The 19,839-nt window shown below is 37.9% G+C and overlaps 1 protein-coding gene across 1 annotated transcript; it reads right to left on the bottom strand.

Annotated features, from left to right (window-relative positions):
* Positions 1 to 1,459: 1,459 nt before the first annotated feature.
* Positions 1,460 to 19,125, bottom strand: slc43a3b (solute carrier family 43 member 3b). Its single transcript, XM_056769607.1, has 13 exons — positions 19,075 to 19,125; positions 18,767 to 18,995; positions 18,567 to 18,696; positions 11,573 to 11,619; positions 11,410 to 11,486; positions 8,809 to 8,901; positions 7,014 to 7,153; positions 6,795 to 6,880; positions 5,223 to 5,366; positions 4,942 to 5,049; positions 3,745 to 3,931; positions 3,305 to 3,428; positions 1,460 to 2,325 (listed from the first exon to the last, which is right to left on the bottom strand). Exons 1-13 carry the CDS (start codon positions 19,105 to 19,107, stop codon positions 2,206 to 2,208), a joined length of 1,518 nt encoding a protein of 505 aa, XP_056625585.1. The 5' UTR covers positions 19,108 to 19,125; the 3' UTR covers positions 1,460 to 2,205.
* Positions 19,126 to 19,839: the final 714 nt, after the last annotated feature.

Below are 19,839 nucleotides of genomic sequence, written 5' to 3'. Positions count from 1 at the left end.
TTAAATCTAGATTAAAGACACATCTTTTCAGCGAAGCTTTCACTTAATGCATAGTTAATGAACAGCAGCTACGCTAATTATTATCTTTATTCTCTTTCCGCCTCTGCCTCGGGATGCCCATCCCGAGGTAGGAAGAAGTTCGACAATGTCCAGACGACCGACAGATGCCCATCCCAAATTTGAGATTACGCCAGCTACAACTGCAGACTGACTGACCATCATAGCTCCATCTAAGGCAATTCCACCACCAGCCAAGAGAAAATGACCATCGGACCATCCCAGCTCAGACCAATACACCCCCAACCAAGAGCAAAGACGGACTATTTGTCTTATTAATGCTGAAGTTACAATATTTGGTATTAAATGCTAAACTTAAATCACATGTCAGCAGTTTGAGTGCAGCTATGACACGTCACAGGGGATCTGGCCCTCCCGGTTGAGCCTGGTTTCTCCCGAGGATTTTTCTCCATTAATCAATCATTGGAGTTTGGGTTCCTCGCCACAGCAGGGCAGTGTTGGCCTGCTCACCGGGAGACTGCATTTATTTATTTATTTATAAATTAGATATTATTTATTAGAATGATCTTACTCGTTGTATAAATACCATGCACTGTGCTGTGTTTTACCTTTTCTGTTTTTCCTGTTTGCCCCTGTAAAGCTGCTTTGAAACAATATACATTGTGAAAAGCGCTATATAAATAAACTTGAGTTGAATGAGCTGAGTCAAGTGTTTTATATAAAGAGAGATCTAAGACATTTTGTGAGCAGGGTCCCGTGAACTGGATTTGGGAACCACTGTTCTAATGTTTGTTAAAAACACATGGTATTGATTTAATCACTTGGGCTGACAGTATAGGCTTGAAATAAAAATGTATTCTTACTCCAATTTCAAAAAAAAAAAATTTAAATATAGTGCAACATAAATAACATATTTCTATAGCTACAATAACAAGTCTTCATATTTTTCTAAAGCCTCAATTTCTTATCTAAGCATATTATGTAATACATAGAATGTAATAATCTATGTAATGGTACATAGAGAACCAATTTTTTTTTCTGGATGTGACTGTCAGGTAACAGACCAGAGTCGCGGATAAGCACACAAACCTGATATTTATATAAATAATATAAATAACAGGAGAGCATATTCCACATTGATTAACGCATCAACACGACTGGACCCTGTAGTTGGCATACAGGAGTGGTTTAAAGTTGGGATAGGATCGACAGGCACTGGTGAGGGAGCTTGGAGGATCATGGGTCACAGGGGAAGATAAAAATAGTAATAATGAACCAGGGCAAAGACAGGACTGTCACCGTGACAAACTACTGCTATCAATATGTATGTGATAAGTTTGTGAATTTATTTTGTGTTTTCTTTACGAAATGCCATAGCCATGAAACCCCTTTTCATCCCACAACAAAATCAGCCAACTTCATTAGTTTTTCTTATAAAAAATCCCTTTATTTTGAGTAATACAGATGCATTTATGAATACATCTTTCACAAATTCCAGCCTGAAATTCGTGTTACGTCCTACAGAGGGCTCCCGCAACTATAGTTTTCCAAGGGAGCATGTGGTCTTAATCAGATTAGATGCATTTTCTTTTATCAAAGTACTAGCTGAGAATCACTGATTAAAACATACACATTTAGGAAGTTAAGTGCTAGTTGATATACACAAAAAAAATAAAAAATGTGAAGAACATGCTTAGATTAGTACAACTTTTGTCCGGATTTGGCAAAACGTCCTTGTCATCTTATTACATATATATTTATTATGATCCCTTTAGGATTAGTTATATTGTGGGAATCCTTTAAAATTTCATTGCAAATCGCTTAATCAATTTTATAGTTTATGTAAAAATGATAATAGAATTCCCTTTTAGAAAAGCAGGCATTTTTTGTGCAATGTTTTTTCTTTGTTTTTTGGATGTGTTCTCAAATTGCAGAATCCAGGCCGAAGTGTGTGGGAGAACATAAGTAAAGGGTGAAGGACCCTGTTAATTTCCAGCTTCAATCAGCACAGATAAAGCACTGCATACCTTTACAGGGCCATGAGTGGATCTAGGTACAACACGAGCTCTGAAAGATTAGTACATATTTCTCAGCACTATATTAGTTTTTTTCTGTTTATCAAAAAATAAACAGAAACCAGTTTTTAAAGTCAGAGGTCAGTTTGATATTCCCTTTGTAAAAATAATCTTATGAAGAAGTGTTTATGTTGCCATTGGATCGCTGGGCTGCTTGGTGCCGACAGTGCAAGTAAACATAGAGAGGGTTGATGAAGGCCAGGAGACTCAGAAGGGTCAGAGCAATGTTCACCTAGAGACAAAACAGTTTTCACAGTTCAGTCAGCCCTATTGATCCTAAACAATGATATAGATGGGTGCTCAAGTGATAAAACGAGCTCAGAACGGTTTCAACAACCTCTCAGCTGAACCATATACACGTTATCGATGCTGAATCTGGTATCTGCCAAACAAACACTGTCATGGATTTAAGACTGAGGACTGGAGGCTTGTTCAAAATACAGCAGGTTTATCTAATTTAAAAGCTGCCACCCTCCCTTCCTTCCCAAAAAATGAAAATAAGTGATGCTTGACACATGACACAGACTGTGAATAAACGTCAAGAAGAACAGTATGTCAAAATGAATCAACAGAAACAAGCACAGTGGTCGCAAAATTTTTTTACACAATGTGTCACTCTTTAAATGATAGTGCATTACGTAAATATCAAAACCTCAAACAACAAGGTTGTATTTGTTAACATTAGTTGATCTGTTAGCTACCATAAAGAAAAATATACAGCATTCATTAATTTTAGTTCCTGTTAATTTCAGCATATTTTAATTGTTTTTAACATTTAAAAAATCAAAAGTTGTCACTGTAAACATTAGTTAATATAAAATGAACTAACAAGAACAATTAGCATTAAGTAATTTAATGAAGATTAAGTAATGCTTAAAATCTATGTTGCTGGCTGGTTGTTAGTTGGTATGGTAGCTAATGCATTTAGTAAAGTTTACAAATACTACCTTATGTGGAATGTGTCGTGACTTCAAACATCTATTAAGAACTAGAGTGGCGCCATTGTGGCGTTAGTACTGAGAAGACTTTTATTTCTTTGCAGATACTGTGATATTTTATATTTTATCTAATGAAATGAAATGAAATTCAAAAATGTTTTATTTCTGTGGTTGTCCAAACACTAAACATTTACCAATCCATCTTCACTGAACAAAAATCTATAATATTAAACGTTTATTTTATTTGAACACTTTAAATACACAGAAACTTACATAAAGAGGGTCTCCACCTAATGGTCCTTTAATGATGGCAAAGCAGGGATACTGGAGCAGAGAGACCACTGCTGAGAGTGCCATCAACATTCCAAATAGCTTTCCAAAGTGGACTGGGGGAAACCTGAAAAAAGAAACATTGAATCACATACAGTAACTACATAAAAACACTCACAGTCCATTACTTTCTTTTTTATTAACGAATAATAAATTCAAGATCTCTTTTAAAAACTTGGTTACTAAGGAGTAATTTGGGTGCCTAATATGTCTAAATGCACGCAATTTCAATTCACGCAATGTTTTACATCATCTGGAAGAGACTTGTTTATAATACCATTTCATAATATGTACTCCTTATCAAAATCTAGATAAGATTTACAACACAATATAAAAAATCATATCAGTTATCCACCATAGTAAATGTGTCTGTGATAACTCACGCCATACTGATGAAGGCAGCGTTTCCTCCGAAGAGGAAGGATCTGTTGAGGACCTGAAGGACAAAAGTGAGGTACTGCAGGGGCAGGATGGGTGTGGCTGCACACACTGAGAACAGCACACACTGAAGCCCAGTCAGAAACAGAGACAGTATAGCTGCCCTCAGGTCGGCCTCTTGCTCACTCAGACCTACATAATAAAAAAAATGTCCCAGCTCAACAGACCTGCATGTGTTTTGACTGAGAGGGTTGACCAGCCTCTCTTATTCAATGAGACTGAATTTTTTTAACAGTCCAATGGCATTTGATAATTTTATCACTTGAATATTTGAGCTTAAAATAGCATATGTAAAGTTTTTTTCCTGTGATAATAATGTCTTCATGCCTTATAACGACTTGAATGTAAATCCACACCCCTACCTCATTTATGCAGAGTCATATATTTGCTCCCCACTCAATCACATCAAATCCAGAGCCATTGAGAGAGAGTTATGACAACGGAAGTTAAAATCTTTCGAGCGTCACGTGATTCATGGAGCCTACAGATAGTTCCAGGAAATGATGTTTTTTCTTTTAATTCTTTATTCCTTAGAAATGTTTATTCAATAAATGACTTGCATATTTAAATGTGTTTAAAGTTTACCTCAATTGATCTGTTTACACAGCTCCATGTGTAACTTCTGGGGACTATTGAGAGGATCCATGAAATGACATTGCTGTGAAAAAACTGTTCCATTGGAGTCAACGGAGTTGACGTGACTGTCTCTCTCAACAGCTCTGACCAGATCGAACCATAGAATATGTAAATTAGCTCCGCCTACACTCATTCGCACCAGCTCGGACATACATGGATGCTGCATTGGGCAGTAACAGATGCTGCTAAAGTGAAAGTAAAACTGAGAGGTGACAGCAGTGCAACGCCTAATCTATGCGCCATCCATACATATCTTTGGCTCGAACTGCTGATTCACACGGTCAAATGGGTTGATGTGATTGGTTACAGGGTAATGACGTTATAAACTGGGGTAGCTTTAAACTGCATTCTTTAGTAAGCTTCAGTTTCTTTGAGAAAATTCTCAGGAATAAAATAAAAGATTTGCACATGGTATGTGAAAACCACATAGACATATAAACACAATTTAAAACTTGACTTATACTACAGGGTGAAATGCAAGGACATGGATGTGTTTATGTGTTGACCTGGTTCTCGCTCTTTTCCCTTCCGGCGGTCCATGATCAGGCCATTCCAGGGAGCACAAAGTATTCCGCACAGCTGAGTGAACGCAAATGCGTTAGTATATCTGCTCACTGGAAACAAAAGCAAAAAGACTGTTCAAGGCAAAAAGATGACAAGATTATGATATACAAGTTGAGGTAAGTTTGCTAGTATCTACTAATACTGCCTAAAGGAATTAGTTAACTTAGTTAACACAGATGGTAAGAAGGGATGATAACACTGCATATGTGTGGGTATATTGTACCAAGGCCTGCATCCCCAGCAGCAAGATGATTCAGCATAGGGTTTAATGTACCGATGAACAGATAATGTCTCAGCTGCATCACAGAGAGCCACAATAGATGACACATGAAGAACCAGGAGAGGAAACAGCTTTTAAAGGTCCGTTCTTAGAAAAACATACAATACAATCAACATACATTCTTTATTGTACTATTGTAGACCATCACATCATAGAGCTGCACGGGTCCGATTTTGTAAATCCGCACCCGCCCGTACCTGCAGTGCTTAAAACCGCTTCCGACCCGTTTTCCGACAGCAGCACTAATTAAAATCCGCACCCGACCCGCTTAAAATAGAACCGACACCCGACCCGCACTCGAAATCAAATCAGTTAATCACATTATAGACACACTTTCCATTCCATTCCATTTTCTACCGCTTATCCGAACTACCTCGGGTCACAGGGAGCCTGCGCCTATCTCAGGAGTCATCGGGCATCAAGGCAGGATACACCCTGGATGGAGTGCCAACCCATTGCAGGGCACACACACTCACTCATACCCTACGGACAATATTTTTCCAGAGATGCCAATCAACCTACCATGCATGTCTTTGGACCAGGGGAGGAAACCGGAGTACCCGGAGGAAACCCCCGAGGCACGGGGAGAACATGCAAACTCCACACACACAAGTCGGAAGCAGGAATCAAACCCCCAACCCTGGAGGTGTGAGGCGAACGTGCTAACCACTAAGCCACCGTGCCCCCCATAGACACACTTAATGTTTCTAATTAAATTTTTATTAAAGGACATTTATCTCGACGACTCATGCAGCAGTTCGCGCGGTTGTGATTTTTTAAAAGTGGAATGTGGCCTAGAGACTCCTGAGAGGGCGCGGGCTCAAATAAACAAAAATAATATTTTACCAACTTGAAATACAGGCATAGTTTTGTAGAAGTGTTCCTAAAAATATGCATTTATTTTTACATTTGCATGTGACTGTTTTGAACCCGTGTTTAGACCCGTGTTTCCCCCGTGTCCGAACCGACCCGCACCCGTATCCAACACAGTTATATATTTTTCACACGTTTCAGCCAAATTTGCGGGTCACCCGTCGAACCCGTGCAGGACTCTGCATCACATACAATTTTGAGATTTTACAGATTTTAGCTTTATAAACTATGATATTATAATCCTAGAACACTTCAATCTCTGTGTTTTAGTGATTTCTACAGTACACAGTGCTGGTTTTGGTTGCTAACATGCATATCAACTAGTTTTTTTAATGTTGTTGGTTATTTCCATATTTAATGTTGACATTGAAGTGTACAATAGACAACAAAAACTCTTTGTGGAAATTTAGCGATCAGCAATCAGACTGGTTTTAATCCTGTTGGATTTTGACAACTATGGAAGTCAGAATCCTTATTAAAGACCTTCTTAAATTTGATAACCTCAAAGCGTTTCATAGTGAATATGGTATGTTGTTTCCATTAGGATTAATGTTGTTAAAAACTTTATACCTGTATTTACACAATTTAAATTAGATTATTCGATTATTCAGGTTGAGCTGCTGTGAAAAGGTTAATGCTTACCCATATTGTCTGTGTTTTGGCCTTGAGGAGAATTCCTTCCAAATGGCATATCCACTTTTGCCTGGGAAGTTCCCCCACATTTAATCCTGGCAATGCCAGAAAAAGACAGACACAAGCAAAACATTGGATTTGCAGAGTAACAGAATGTCAGTTTTAGTTGAGAACTTAAGTTTTCATGTATTAAGGTACTTATGTGTTCATGTGTTGGAAAAGGTTTACCCATAGTTGTAGTTCTCTGGAAGAGGGTAGGGAATACGGGTACGAGGTAACAGCACAAATGTACGGAACAGATGAATGATGGCACAACAAGACAGGAAGAGAAAAGACCATCGCAAAGAGACTCCATTCTCAAACACCAACTGAAAGAGAGATGTGACCATTCCCATATTCTTAATCATCAACATCATCTTTCCCAGGGCTCTAGACTAACATTTGAGAGGGGCTGCACTGATGCCACCAGGTTATACAGATGAAATTTAATAGCATTATTTGTCACGTCGGCACAAATAATTTTCGACTCTGTCAATCGAAGATTAAAAAAGATAATATTAAACATGTGTTTGAGTTTGCAAGCACGATGTCAGACACTAATATTTTCTGCCTGCCTCCTTCTCATTGTGGTGATGAGGTACATAGTAGATTGTTATCACTAAACAGTTCTTTGTCTAGGTGGTGCCTGTAGAATAATATAGCTTTTATAAATAACTGGAAGAGTTTTTGGGGCAGACCTGACGTGTTGAAAAGAGACGCTCTCCCTCATGGGCTGAGGCTGCTCTCCTGTCTAGAAATATGGCATGTAGTCTTAATTCTAAAAATTTGTCTCACTCGGGGCTGTGTCAAGGAGAAGACAGAACCATCTGCTAGCGGTCTCATGTCACAGGAAACATAAAATCCACAACATACAATAATCTCATCTCCCAAATATCTTCACATTGAAACAGAAACTGTGTCCCCTATTTAAAAAAAAAAAGTAAACTATTTACAGGTCATTTAATTGATGTTAATCAAATAAAAGCACACACAATGTGGATAAACAATTAATATGGCGGCTCTTTTTGCTAAATATAAGATCTGTTTTTTGCAAATTATATAATACAGATTGCCACAGGGCTCAGTGCGAGGCATTATATAATTCACATTATACATGCTATCCCTAGGAGCTATAATAAAAGGTACAGTAGGGACACACCAAATAAAAAAGGGACATAATAGTATGGAATGGTAGTCTTTTCAGTCTCCCTAGGTAAGATGGATTTGTCTTGTAATCAGACTGGTCCGAAGGAATGAGATGATGGCCAGACAAGTCCTCTTCACAACACACTATTATTATATATACTTTACACAATAGACATTGTGTGTATTTATCCTTTTTGTAGTTTTTTATTTGTATGTTCTTAAGATTAATTGCATAATTCTCAGCTTAGTTAGCCTATACAAGTTTAACCTGTAAAGATGCAGGTGTGTTGTGGTAACAAGCCAGCGGAAAACTGGCTCTCCTGGTTGAGTCTGGTATCTCCCAAAGTTTTTTTTTCTCCATTTATATATATGATTGGTTCCTTGCCACTGTCTGCCGTTGTGTGCTTACTTACTGGGAGCCTGCTAGCATCAGACTTAGGGCTCTATACTTGGCAATCACTTTTATAGTATAAGACTAAAACCAAAATGACATATTTTTATCCAGGAATGCTAATTGCATTCCATGATTTTATGGGAAATTCTCTTTGACCGTTGATAATATACTGTATCTAGAGTTTATTTAGCTCATCTGTAAGACTTGCCTTAAAACCACGAGAGTTTTACACTGGATACAATGCCCTTACCTAATCGATTTCGTATTACTCTTAAGGTTTATCTTACTTTCTATGTGTTAAACTTATGTTTTTTTTTTTTTGTGTGTACAGCTGCTTTTATGCAATGCAAGTTGTAAAAGCACTATCTTTTATTTTTTAATTGAACCGGTCGCACTGGCGGGGAAAAAAATAGCAAAATGGCATGTCTTCCATTTGTCTCTTACCTTAATTACGAGGAAAACTGCAGAGGATGAGTCGAAAGCTCCATTATACAGAGTGATTATAGTGGAGCGATGTGTGCCAAAGAGATTTCCAACCTAAAGAAGCAGATGAGTGACATAAGAGGACATACAGTAAGTGTCGTAAACAGGCCAAAGGGCCAGATTTACTAACAGCTTGCGGCCGCCTCTTTTGATGAAAAAGAATACTGTCGATATATTTACTGAAGACACACAGTGAAACTTAGCGCTGAAAAGGAGTGACCACAGCTGTTTTTGTGACTGGCCTTTTTGCATATGGATTTGTAGGCGTCTCCTCTTCAGATGCAAATTTTATGGGAGGAGAGTATTTAAATGAATCAAGTAACGCTATTTACTTATGTTTGCGTTTGTCATTGTACTGTTATTTGCGTCTTTAATGCTCAAAAAAAGCACATCTTAAACCCATTGCTAGTGACTCATCCACAGTGTTGATGAACTCTTACGTCACTAAATCATCCATCTCTCTTAGCTAGAGATACGGATCTGTGGCATGTGTCAGTTTGCATTCCGTTATGAGTAGATTAATCAGCAAAACCTCTTCAAGATAATTTGTGGACCTTCTACGAGTCCTGCTGCAAGAACCTCCAACGCAAAGTCAGAGCATCTGAGAAGATCATTGATGTCTCTCTCCCCTCCCTCCAGGACATTTATGGAGCCGGTCTCCCCCGCAAAGCCCTCTGCATTGCAGGTGATCCCAGCCACCCACACACAGCTTTTACTGGCTGCTGCCATCAGGGAGGAGACTGCGGAGTCTCCAGGCCAGGACCAGCAGACTAAAGGAAAGCTTTATCCACCAGGTAGCCAGGAAGCTAAACTCCAACCCAGCCCCCCCTCCCCTCTCTTGCCCCTTGCACCCATGCACCCATGCACCACTGAACTCTGATCACATCTGGAGGTCTGTGTTAGTGTTATTTGTATGGGTCTGAGAGTAACGCGTTTTCAATCCTCTATATGAACTGTTCATGTGGCAGAATTGACAATAAAGCAGACATTGACCTTGACATTGTTTTTGGTTCCTTTTTTTTTCCCGTTGCAGACATCTGACTACACTCCCGTTTTTCCAGTCATTTCTACTAGTAAACTCCGAGACCGCTGGCGCACACAGACAGATGCTCTCCGGGGCTCCCCCACTATTACAGTGATTGCAAGCATACAGACGGGGACTTACCAAATGCGTTTGCGAAAAAAACAAAAAGCATATCAGGCTATGAGGCTCGTTACGGAGCCCTTTTAGGGACATGGTGGTGGAAAAAAATGAGAGGGAAGAGAAAAATATGTTTTATGTTTATCTCGCAAAATCTTTGCGTTCCCCCGAGAAACGTTGCGTTATCTCGCAAAACGTTTGCGTTCCCTCGCAAAAACTTTTGCGTTATCTCGCAAATTTTTTGCGTTCTCTCGCAAACATATTCGTGTTATCTCTCAAAACATTCAAACGTCCTGTTATTCCGATCCGTAGATTAACAATGGAGCGGTTCATACTAGATTCCCGGACCAATAACTTGTGAGCTAAACGTTGTTATAACACAAACAACACATTATTCCTTAGACAAGGATCAACAACCTAGTCTTCCTCAAAACGAGAATATAAATGTATCTCTGTATGAGCAGGCGACATGGAGTAGTCCAAAGAGACCGTCTCCAAAGTGACTGTAAATCCGAAAAGCGTTATTAAAAAAATTGTAATTAACAACTTAAATGTTACACACTGTAGTCTCACCAAATTCAGATTACACATTAATGGCCTCGTACTGAATCTAAACTGGTTTTAGTTATACTACATTATGTAGCACTGAAGTTAATTACTATTTTTAGTAGCCTAATGATCTTCGGGTTTTGCCATTATAGAGGATCCTTTCGGTCTTGTTTCAGTCGGCTCCCGCCTAGGGCTCGATTTGTGGAAAATTAAGTTCAAGTTCATTGTTTACGTTACGTAGAATGAGGTGTCATTTGTGTTATAAGAACGTTTAGCTCACTAGTTATTAGGTTGGGAATCTGCGTCTATAAACCAATGTTAAAGGCGCTAGTCTCAAACTCAGCCTACAGTACATTAAACAAGTGTTTTTCCGAATACAAAATGGTTTGCGAGATAACGCAATGGTTTTCCGAGATAACGCAATGGTTTTGCGAGATAATGCAAAAGTTTTGCGAGATAATGCAAAAGTTTTGCGAGAGAACGCAAAAGTTTGAGAGAGAACGCAAAAGTTTTGCGAGATAACGCAATGTTTCCCAGGGGAACGCAAAGATTGTGCAAGATAACGCTAAAGCTTTAAAAAAAAAATCTCTCCCCTCTCATTTTTTTCCACCACCATGTCCCTAAAAGGGCTCCGTACGTTATAATGAAAATAAATGTAAAATAAACAACAAACTACAGATGTCGGCTAACAAAGCGCATTGCTGGTTTCCATTCGTCCGTTCCGTTTTTTTGTGTGATCATCCACTTGGCTTAAAACTTGGTGAAACAGTGTCAATTAAGTTGTCTTAAAATGAAACATAATCCTACATAATAATAATAAGCCTACAAAATAAGACATTGATTTTTTTATGCACCCTGGAGAAAATCAGTACCTGCATGTTGGTGATCAGAAACAGAACTCCTCCCATAGCGATGAAGGACAGTGCAGGAAATAGAAGGACAGAGGTGGCTGAGGAACAACATTAATTTGGATCATAAACACGTTATAATATATCAGTGCACTGATGGTCAAGAGGAGATTAAAACTGTATTTACCTGGACTAGAAAAGACTATTAGCAGCACTCCTACAGTGTAAACTGAACTGTAAATAAATGATAAAACAGTGAGAATATTTAAACAAAGATTAATCCCCATTCCCTTCAAAAATGAAAAATGTCATTACTGCATATTCTAATTCATAAATGTCCTTCAAAGAATATTTGGACATTTAAGAAACATTGTTTGAAAATGTATGAATTAACAAACAAATATCAAACCAAGTAGGATCTGACAAATGGTGCCAGACCCTTTTTTCCTGGAATTAAATACACTTTTCTTTACCATGTTTTCAGAGTGCACACTTCATGCATCAAATTTTTATATCTTGCACCACAATTTACAGTACAGCATGAACCAGGGATGGGCATTTATGGTCATGAAGAACCTATTAACTCTGATCGCCTTCGAGGTTCAAACCTATACGTACTAGGTTATGCCTTTCTGTCTGGCCCTGTCACCTCAAATCTTTACCAAAGTCAGAGACGATCTTGACAACTGGCTCATCTTGGTGAGAGTAGTGTATCTGTAGTGTGTGCACAGGGACCTCCTGCTCCTAGACCGGTTGGGTAAACTGGGACAACAGCAAACTCAACCCGGCGCAGAGCATCTCATATTTTAGTATGGGGCGCTTTTTTGGGGGGCCTTTTAAAATTCAGAGTTGAAAATTTCTCAAGTTCAAATCCAATTCTGTCTCAACACAGTTCTTCTATTCTTTTTCATTTCGAGGGTAAAGTCGTAACCGAGATGTTCCATTTCTGTAATCCACTCAATGTTGTGTCAATGACGAAACTAGGGGTTTGCCCTTGGTAACCTATAATCTCTGATTACATTTTTAAAAGGCATATTAATATTGGTGAATGGAATTGGCATGCGATTCACCACCCCAATTAATACCGGTACAGCAGGGAAATGCCATGAACACTCATTCAGCTTTTGTTCTTCAGAACCAGTGCAGCGTATGTTTCAGAGTCAGATGCTGAGCATGTGGTCTTAGATATCACCTTTTGCTCAAGTATCCCCCTGATGTTTGGACAGCAAGAGCCAGTGGTGCTTAAAAAAATAATTTGCTTCCTAAAAGAACTCTGCACAGAAAATGTGTGTCTTTTCAATGATGCCTGTTTGCCTCTGTACACTTGATGGCAAAATATATATCCCTGTGTCGGTCGAAGATGATTAAAAGCGAGAAAAAGAAGAGAAATTAAGGTATCTTTTATTATGCTCATTAGAAAACCGCACACAATGGTCAGATTCTTAATGACATTTATCTGAAGTAATCCAATCGTGGAATGTAACCTCACTTACGAAAATTTACCAATTGAACCACAGTTAAAACCAAAAAACTATGGTTACTGTAGTAAATCAATGGTTATAACAAAATACCCATGGTTTTGAAAACCAAGTTTTTTGTACAAAACATAGTAAACGATGTTTAAAACCATGGTTTTGCCCTAAGTAATCAATGCACCCAAAAAACCATGGTTACTACACTTGTACTACAAAAAACTATGGTTTACTTTCGTAAGGGCTGGTCTGGAGATTAGTTCAACTGCTTTGATTACTAACATGACCGGTTTGTGGAATCAAACATTGTGGAAGTTACTTTTTAGTTAACTTTCCCAGTTCATTTGCTAAACATTCTTTCTGTTATACTTGCCAAGCAGTTTGTTGTTAGGATTTAAATTGAAAGTGTGTTTCAAGTTAAGCAGTATGAACAGGAAGAACAATTCAAAGAGGGCTAATGCCAATCATAATTCCACCAACAAGAAAGATCATCACACTGGTTTCAAAAGGCTTATAACAGATTTATATCTAGCAAAGACTTTAAAACATAATACTGTAGGTATAAATGGTAATGTTAAAACAATGAAACTGGATTAAAAAGGCTTTTAAGAAAGTGAAACATATGACGCTGTAATGAGTGATGTGACAGGAGAGCAGAGCAAATGAGGAGATAAGGACAAAAAACATTGGGTTTCTCTGGATCAGCAATGTATGTCGCTTTGGATAAAAGCTTCTGCCAAATGCCTTAACGTAAATGTAAATGGGTCAATGTGTTAATTTTGACAGCAAATTTTGATTTGGTTTTAGTGTTTCTGATTCATTTTAAGCGTATGCAATTTCGTATTAATCACATTTTAGTCATCCCCATTGTTAGTTAATTATAGTTTTAGTATAGTTTAAAGGAAAAGTTCAACCAAAAATGTAATTCTATCTTCATTTACCCACCCTCAAGTTGTTCCCAATCTGTATAAATGTCCTTGTTTGGTTACAAGCATTCGTCCAATTATCTTTTGTCTGTGTTCATAATAACAATGTTTCCTACTATGGTAGTCAGTGGGGTCCAAGGACTGTTTGGTTATAAGCATTCTTCCAATTATCTTTCTCTGTGTTCATCGAAACAAAGACATTTACACAGATTTCGAAAGTGAGTAAATGATGACAGAACTATTTTCCTTCGAAGTAATATCTTTTAAAAAAGACACTTTTACATTTCTTCAGTCGTGTTACATACTTGGTTCAATCTTTAGCATTCAATCTTCTAATGTACAAACAAAGCGCTGGTTTCTTTTGTCTTATGCTGCATTTCATAATTAAACAAACCTCCGTCACATCTTTCACATTTGCGCAATGCTGTTTACAATACATCGCGTCTTGAGACACTTGCATACTGCGCAGTAATTTTTTTAACCATGTCTGAGCACTGTAAAATGCTCTAAGAGACATTGCCAAATGTGCATTAGTGAATTAGTGACACAGTGATTCAAATGGTTAAGTGGTTCCTGTGTTGATACTGGTGGAATATCGCGTGGCATTCAGCCAATCAGATTCGAGAACCAGAAAGAACTGTTGTATAATGTTTTAAAGATCTCATGAAATGGCCTTGTTTATTGTTTTATACTGTTGTATGAGGTCTAGCTATGACGTTTGCATGATTTTTACATAAAAAAACATCAAAATCAAGAAGTAATAGGCTATTTTCCACACTGGTTTTGAGGCCAGCTCTGCAAACGCTTGGTTTTAAATGTCGTGCCGCATTGAAGAGTTTATAAGTAAACGCCCACTGCTTTGATTGGATAGCAGTTTACGTAGTTGGAGCCTTCTGTGAATTTGGTTCAAAACATTACTTAGTGGTTCTCAACTCCAGTCCTCAAGCCCCCCCTGACAGAATACTTTGGATGTCTCTCTATTGAACACCTGAACAAGTTAAGGAGATAATGAAGTGATGATTGAGTCATTAATGATGAACAGGTGATGTTAACAAACACAATCACTAGAATAAAAACTATAATAGTGTTGAGCTTTCATTAAGTGTGGCTCTTACCCTTGATTTATTATGTTATATTTTTTGCTAGCTGAAATAGTTTGTTTTTGAAGCATCTTTATAAGAGCCTGACAAAAGACAAAATTATTTTGTCCTGGTGTTGGTAATAGCTGTGCAAATGTTGGTTGATTTTTGGTATGTCACGATATTTGTCAGACTTAAATCCCCCTTATTTGTATCTGTCTTATAACAATTTAAGAAGGTTTCATTCCAACAATTTTGTCTTTTGAATGGCTGTTCAGAAACACACTATAACAGCTGATATAAAAAATAAATCAAGGGTAAGAGCCCCACTAAAGGAAACATTATTATGGTTTTTGAACTTATGATGTTTTCTTCAGCGATTAACATCACCTGTTCATCATTATTGATCAATGATCACTTCATTATCTCATTAACTTGTTCATGTGTTCAATAGGGAGACATCTAAAATATTCTGTCAGGTGGGGCCTGAGGACTGGAGTTGAGAACCACACAGTTTTCGCCAGCATCAGTATAATCTGGAGACCTCCTTTGAATTATAAATTACCTCCCCACATCAGAATTTCATGTGATGCAATCGCAAGATTTAATCAAATTTTCTGACTTATTTTCCGGATGTGATGGCAAGGCTTTGCGTATAGTTTGTATAACCTATACTTGTTTTGCGTTTAATGATATATGACCGTAACTGTCAGCAATTGAGGCCAGCGAGACCGGACAAAAGATCACCGCGATCGCGGATCTCAAATGTTACGAGAGTTTCCATGATAAATAAACAAACGGGATCACATACAACCTCTGCAATTAATACAAATGACTGAGGTCTCCATGTAATACTAATCTCGAGTGCTCATGGCACATCAAGCGATCTCTAACACTGCAATAGTGACGCATATCACAAAAATGTTTACTTACATTGCTGCGCCATTCCTATCGAATCCAATATTGAGGGCACAGCAGCACTGCTTTTTAATTTTAAACTCTCCACAAATCCAGTGTCGATCTCTGCCTTGTTCACGAAGGAATCCTCTGAGAAATTAAACTAACGAACACTCCATGTTTTCCCACATGAGCTGGAACGTCTTTAAAAATAAACTTTAATTACGCATTTCTAATATCGGAATCCGAAGGAAGGTTATGCAATGACTGTATTCTTCCACAACCAGGGATGGCACAATATTTAGATATCTTTAACGGGATGTTTGTTTGTTGCTTGCTCGCGCTACCTGCTTCCGAGCAACTTGTTGCTTCAGTACTGTCATCCGCAAACCAGTGGGCGGGGCTAGAGAAGCAGTCCTTGATAATTTTCTATGGAGGCGGTGTTCAACCTATCAATGTCGTCGTAGATAGGTGCATTCCAGAACCTGCCGTTCGCTGGGCCTGGTGTCAATAACAGATGTTTTCTCAGTAACCAGGGCGTTTTCAGTTCTGACACTTACATTATGTTCGCGTGAATACGATTCACTCTTATAAAACAAAAGCTAGGGTTACAATTGTGATTTTAATTCATTTCTCCTTTAAATGAAATGCTACATTTATTAACCAAAGCTAGTGTAAGAATCTAGTGTGCCTTTAATGTAATTACCTCAATAAATATTGCAATAATGTTAGATAATAAGAAATATCTGGAGCAGGCATTGCAAGCTAGGTGCACTCAAATTGACAGACGAACCAATTTAATGCCAAATTCATTACACCAGGTGCCGCACAGAACTTGCTTATCTTAAATACACTGTGCAACTCAAAACCTTCTGGTGTCAAGTACCTGGAACAAAAAAACTGAATCAAACAGTCCTCAGAAAACAAAAACAACGGAAACAAAATGTTCTCATCAATCTAGGAACTCATTACACAGCTGTGGTTCATCACAACCAGCATAACAGCTGTTATAGTAGGGGAAACGGGGCATGTTACCCCGTGGTTCTATATTTATACTGAAGATGGAAATTATTTGTTCGTCTCTCTATAATAGATAGATTTCACACATCCTTCTATCATGAATGGATACATAGCTGTCATTTATTTCCCTGAATGTTGCACACTCTAAAATAAAACAAATCCGTAAAAATAGTGCACAATATACTGTATTAACATAAATGAATTTTCCATATTCATTTTTACTGTTGTTTTACCTTTATTTACATTTTGCAGTGGATTGAATTGCATTTTAGCATTAAATGTTCATAACATTTTCTGCCACTACTTTATCCGTTTTTTGCAGGATTTTATTTTACAGTCTACTTACAATTGTCTATGTGATGAATGCAGTTTACATTGTTTTAATTTCATTTTACCTTTGTACACTTGAAGGCTTAGATATACTATTGTGTACAACACTGTGTAGCAACATTTAACGGTTGCAAGGAGCGACTGACATGTTTCAGTATGTTACTTTATTTTAGGCATCAAGACAGTGATAATAAGATAATATAAGGTGGGATTTGGTGACTTACACGCCCAATTTACAAATTGAAGATAAAAAACATCGGATAAAGAAAAAACTACTTTCATGCTTTCAAACTACTCAAGTACTTGCACAAAAAAACTAAAAAATTAAAACAACAGTAAGACTGACAGTAAGAGAGAAATACAAAATCCCCAAATCCCTTTGAACCTGTATATATGCAAAAGGGCTTTCATACAATTAACCATGTGTTACTTCGTGCCCTGCTCCCCCTTTTGTATTTTATATTCAATGTCTTGACCATGTCAGTTAATTCGTTTTTTATATTCTTTTAAGCCTAACAACATATTTTAAGTTTTAAGGAAATACTTCACGTTAAGGTTTGGTTGTCAACAGTTGTGGAACACATTGAAGCTACACCTATACAGATTAAGCATATTTTACATTCATGCGTTTGGCAGATACACTTATCCAAAGTGACTTACAGTACAGTGCATACATTCTATGTTTTCCCATGGGGATAAACCCATGATCTTTGCACTTGCAATGCTTAAACTACAGGAAACATATGATTCTCTAATACAATAACATTCAGGCACTCTAGATTTAATATGATTTAGGTGTCCATATCGTAGATCCACCGCACTTGGACAATTTTTTACAATTTACACTTTAATGAGTGGCAAAGTTTGATGCAGGGGCCAGTTGCATAAACATAGCCACTAAGTTAAGACTGTGTCTTAAAGCGCCCATTCCCTGTGATGCCAAACTTTGTTTAGTGTGTAATGTTGCTGTTAGAGCATAAACAATATCTGCAAAATGATAAAGGTCAAAGTTCAATGCCAAGCGAGATATTGTCTTTAACAGAATTCGCTTTTCAAGGACTACAGAGAACGGCTAAAATCGGACTACAGCCCTCTACTTCCCGGGTACATGATGTCACTATTCCGAGTGCTTTTAATAACCTCGGCCCAAAAGAATAAGCCAAAAAAGGGACGAGGCCTTCCTTAGAGAAGAGGAAGAGCTGCTGGAGTAGTGTTTGGTTATCAGAGTTTGTAAACATTTGACTGAGCTACGAAATACCAATGGGACTCACCAATACCAGTACCAATGGTAATGCTAACGGCATACATCATGGTGCTTTAGACCATCATAGGATCACAGGATTATATAGTATTTATTCCAAATAACCATTGTAATACTGTACCTTTTTGTTAGTGGTAGCATACTGTAAACATCATTAGTCAGACAAACACACACAAAACAAAGAGGTCTGACTCACATTCCCAGTAGCCTGGAAACCATGGTACCAAAGTGATCGAAAAGGAAGCCAATTGGCAGCGTAAGGAAATTATTCATAAAGGAGGCAATGGTGAAGATGAGGGAGAACTGCTCATCCTGCCCACTGCAATCTAGTACAAAAGCATCCATTATACACATTGTGGTGGACATAAATAATATTACCCCCATTTACCTACTGACCTTCAGTGATGGTTCCATTTCTAGTGTTGTTCACGCACAGATTGCTGAAGTATCCCTGACTCTTTAGCACAAAAACCAGTGATGCCCAACCGAACATGACCCCCGCAAACCCCAAACACTCCACCAACCCTGTGATCAGAGTGACCCAGGACCGAATCCTAAGCCCAGCTCCCTGACAGCCAAACATCTTCCCGTCCACTGCTGTGCCTGTGCTTGTATCAGACTGTCTCTGAGAGAAAACAAGACATTACCTGAGGAATCAATTCTGTATTACTAAGGTTTTTTTTAAATTACCCAATCAGTTATACCTTTATCGTTTTCTTATTCGCTAACACGCACATATAGTACAACCTCCTAATGCGCATATGCACCTACTTCTCCCTCTCTTGCACATTTTCTCTCTTTATATGGACTTTCCCTCCCATTCTCACAAATCCCTCCTCTTATTTTACAGAGGTGGGAAGAAGTATTGTTTCTAACTTCATACGGCAAGTCAAGATTCAACACAGAGCACTATAAGAGAGGTGTTTTACGAAATGGCTCGTGTCATTTGAGAATTTACGAAATTTACTTAAATATCAAACTATTTGTTATGTGGTAATAGTTGGCAGTAGTGTTTATCAATAGCCTTTAGAAATGTTTAAGAAGAATTGTTAATAAATATAATTCTTAAAAGTATTTTTTGGTATGTAACCGTGTTGGTTGGTTTGTAAATGCAATGGTACACAGATTCGCAGAACCAATACATGACCAAGTTAAACTTTTTGAGTGAATAAACATGGGAATGTTGCTGCTTAGACCACTTATAAAGAACTGTCCTGCAAGCTAAGGTATTTGCGTGTACCTAAACTCTTTCACCACACATGAAATATGGTTTTGAAAAGAATGCCAGAGAAATGCGCAAATGGCCTAGAGTTTTAGATTAGGAAATGTAAAGATCAGCTTTTAAAGACAAGCTTCACTACTCATAGCACAATGGTTTATGACTTTGTATTACTTTTCCTGTTATTTAAAAAGTTTTAAAACAAAGCAGAAGTTGAATGTGTGATTGGCACAAGACTCACTCTTACTGA

The sequence above is a fragment of the Triplophysa dalaica genome, chromosome 16, assembly GCF_015846415.1.
Source record: "Triplophysa dalaica isolate WHDGS20190420 chromosome 16, ASM1584641v1, whole genome shotgun sequence".
Lineage (NCBI taxonomy): Eukaryota > Metazoa > Chordata > Actinopteri > Cypriniformes > Nemacheilidae > Triplophysa > Triplophysa dalaica.
The sequence above is the reverse complement of the archived record's forward strand: the minus strand, read 5'-3'. Positions and strand labels throughout refer to the sequence as shown.

What these genes read in the sequence shown, in the direction of transcription:
- slc43a3b (XM_056769607.1), bottom strand. Translation starts at nt 19,107, where the DNA reads ATGTGCGTGTTAGCGAATAAGAAAACGATAAAG. An exon ending in AAATGGAACCATCACTGAAG is followed by an intron (nt 18,697 to 18,766) that starts GTCAGTAGGTAA and finishes CTTTTGTACTAG; the next exon opens with ATTGCAGTGGGCAGGATGAG. An exon ending in GCTGCCTTCATCAGTATGGC is followed by an intron (nt 3,429 to 3,744) that starts GTGAGTTATCAC and finishes TTCTTTTTTCAG; the next exon opens with GTTTCCCCCAGTCCACTTTG.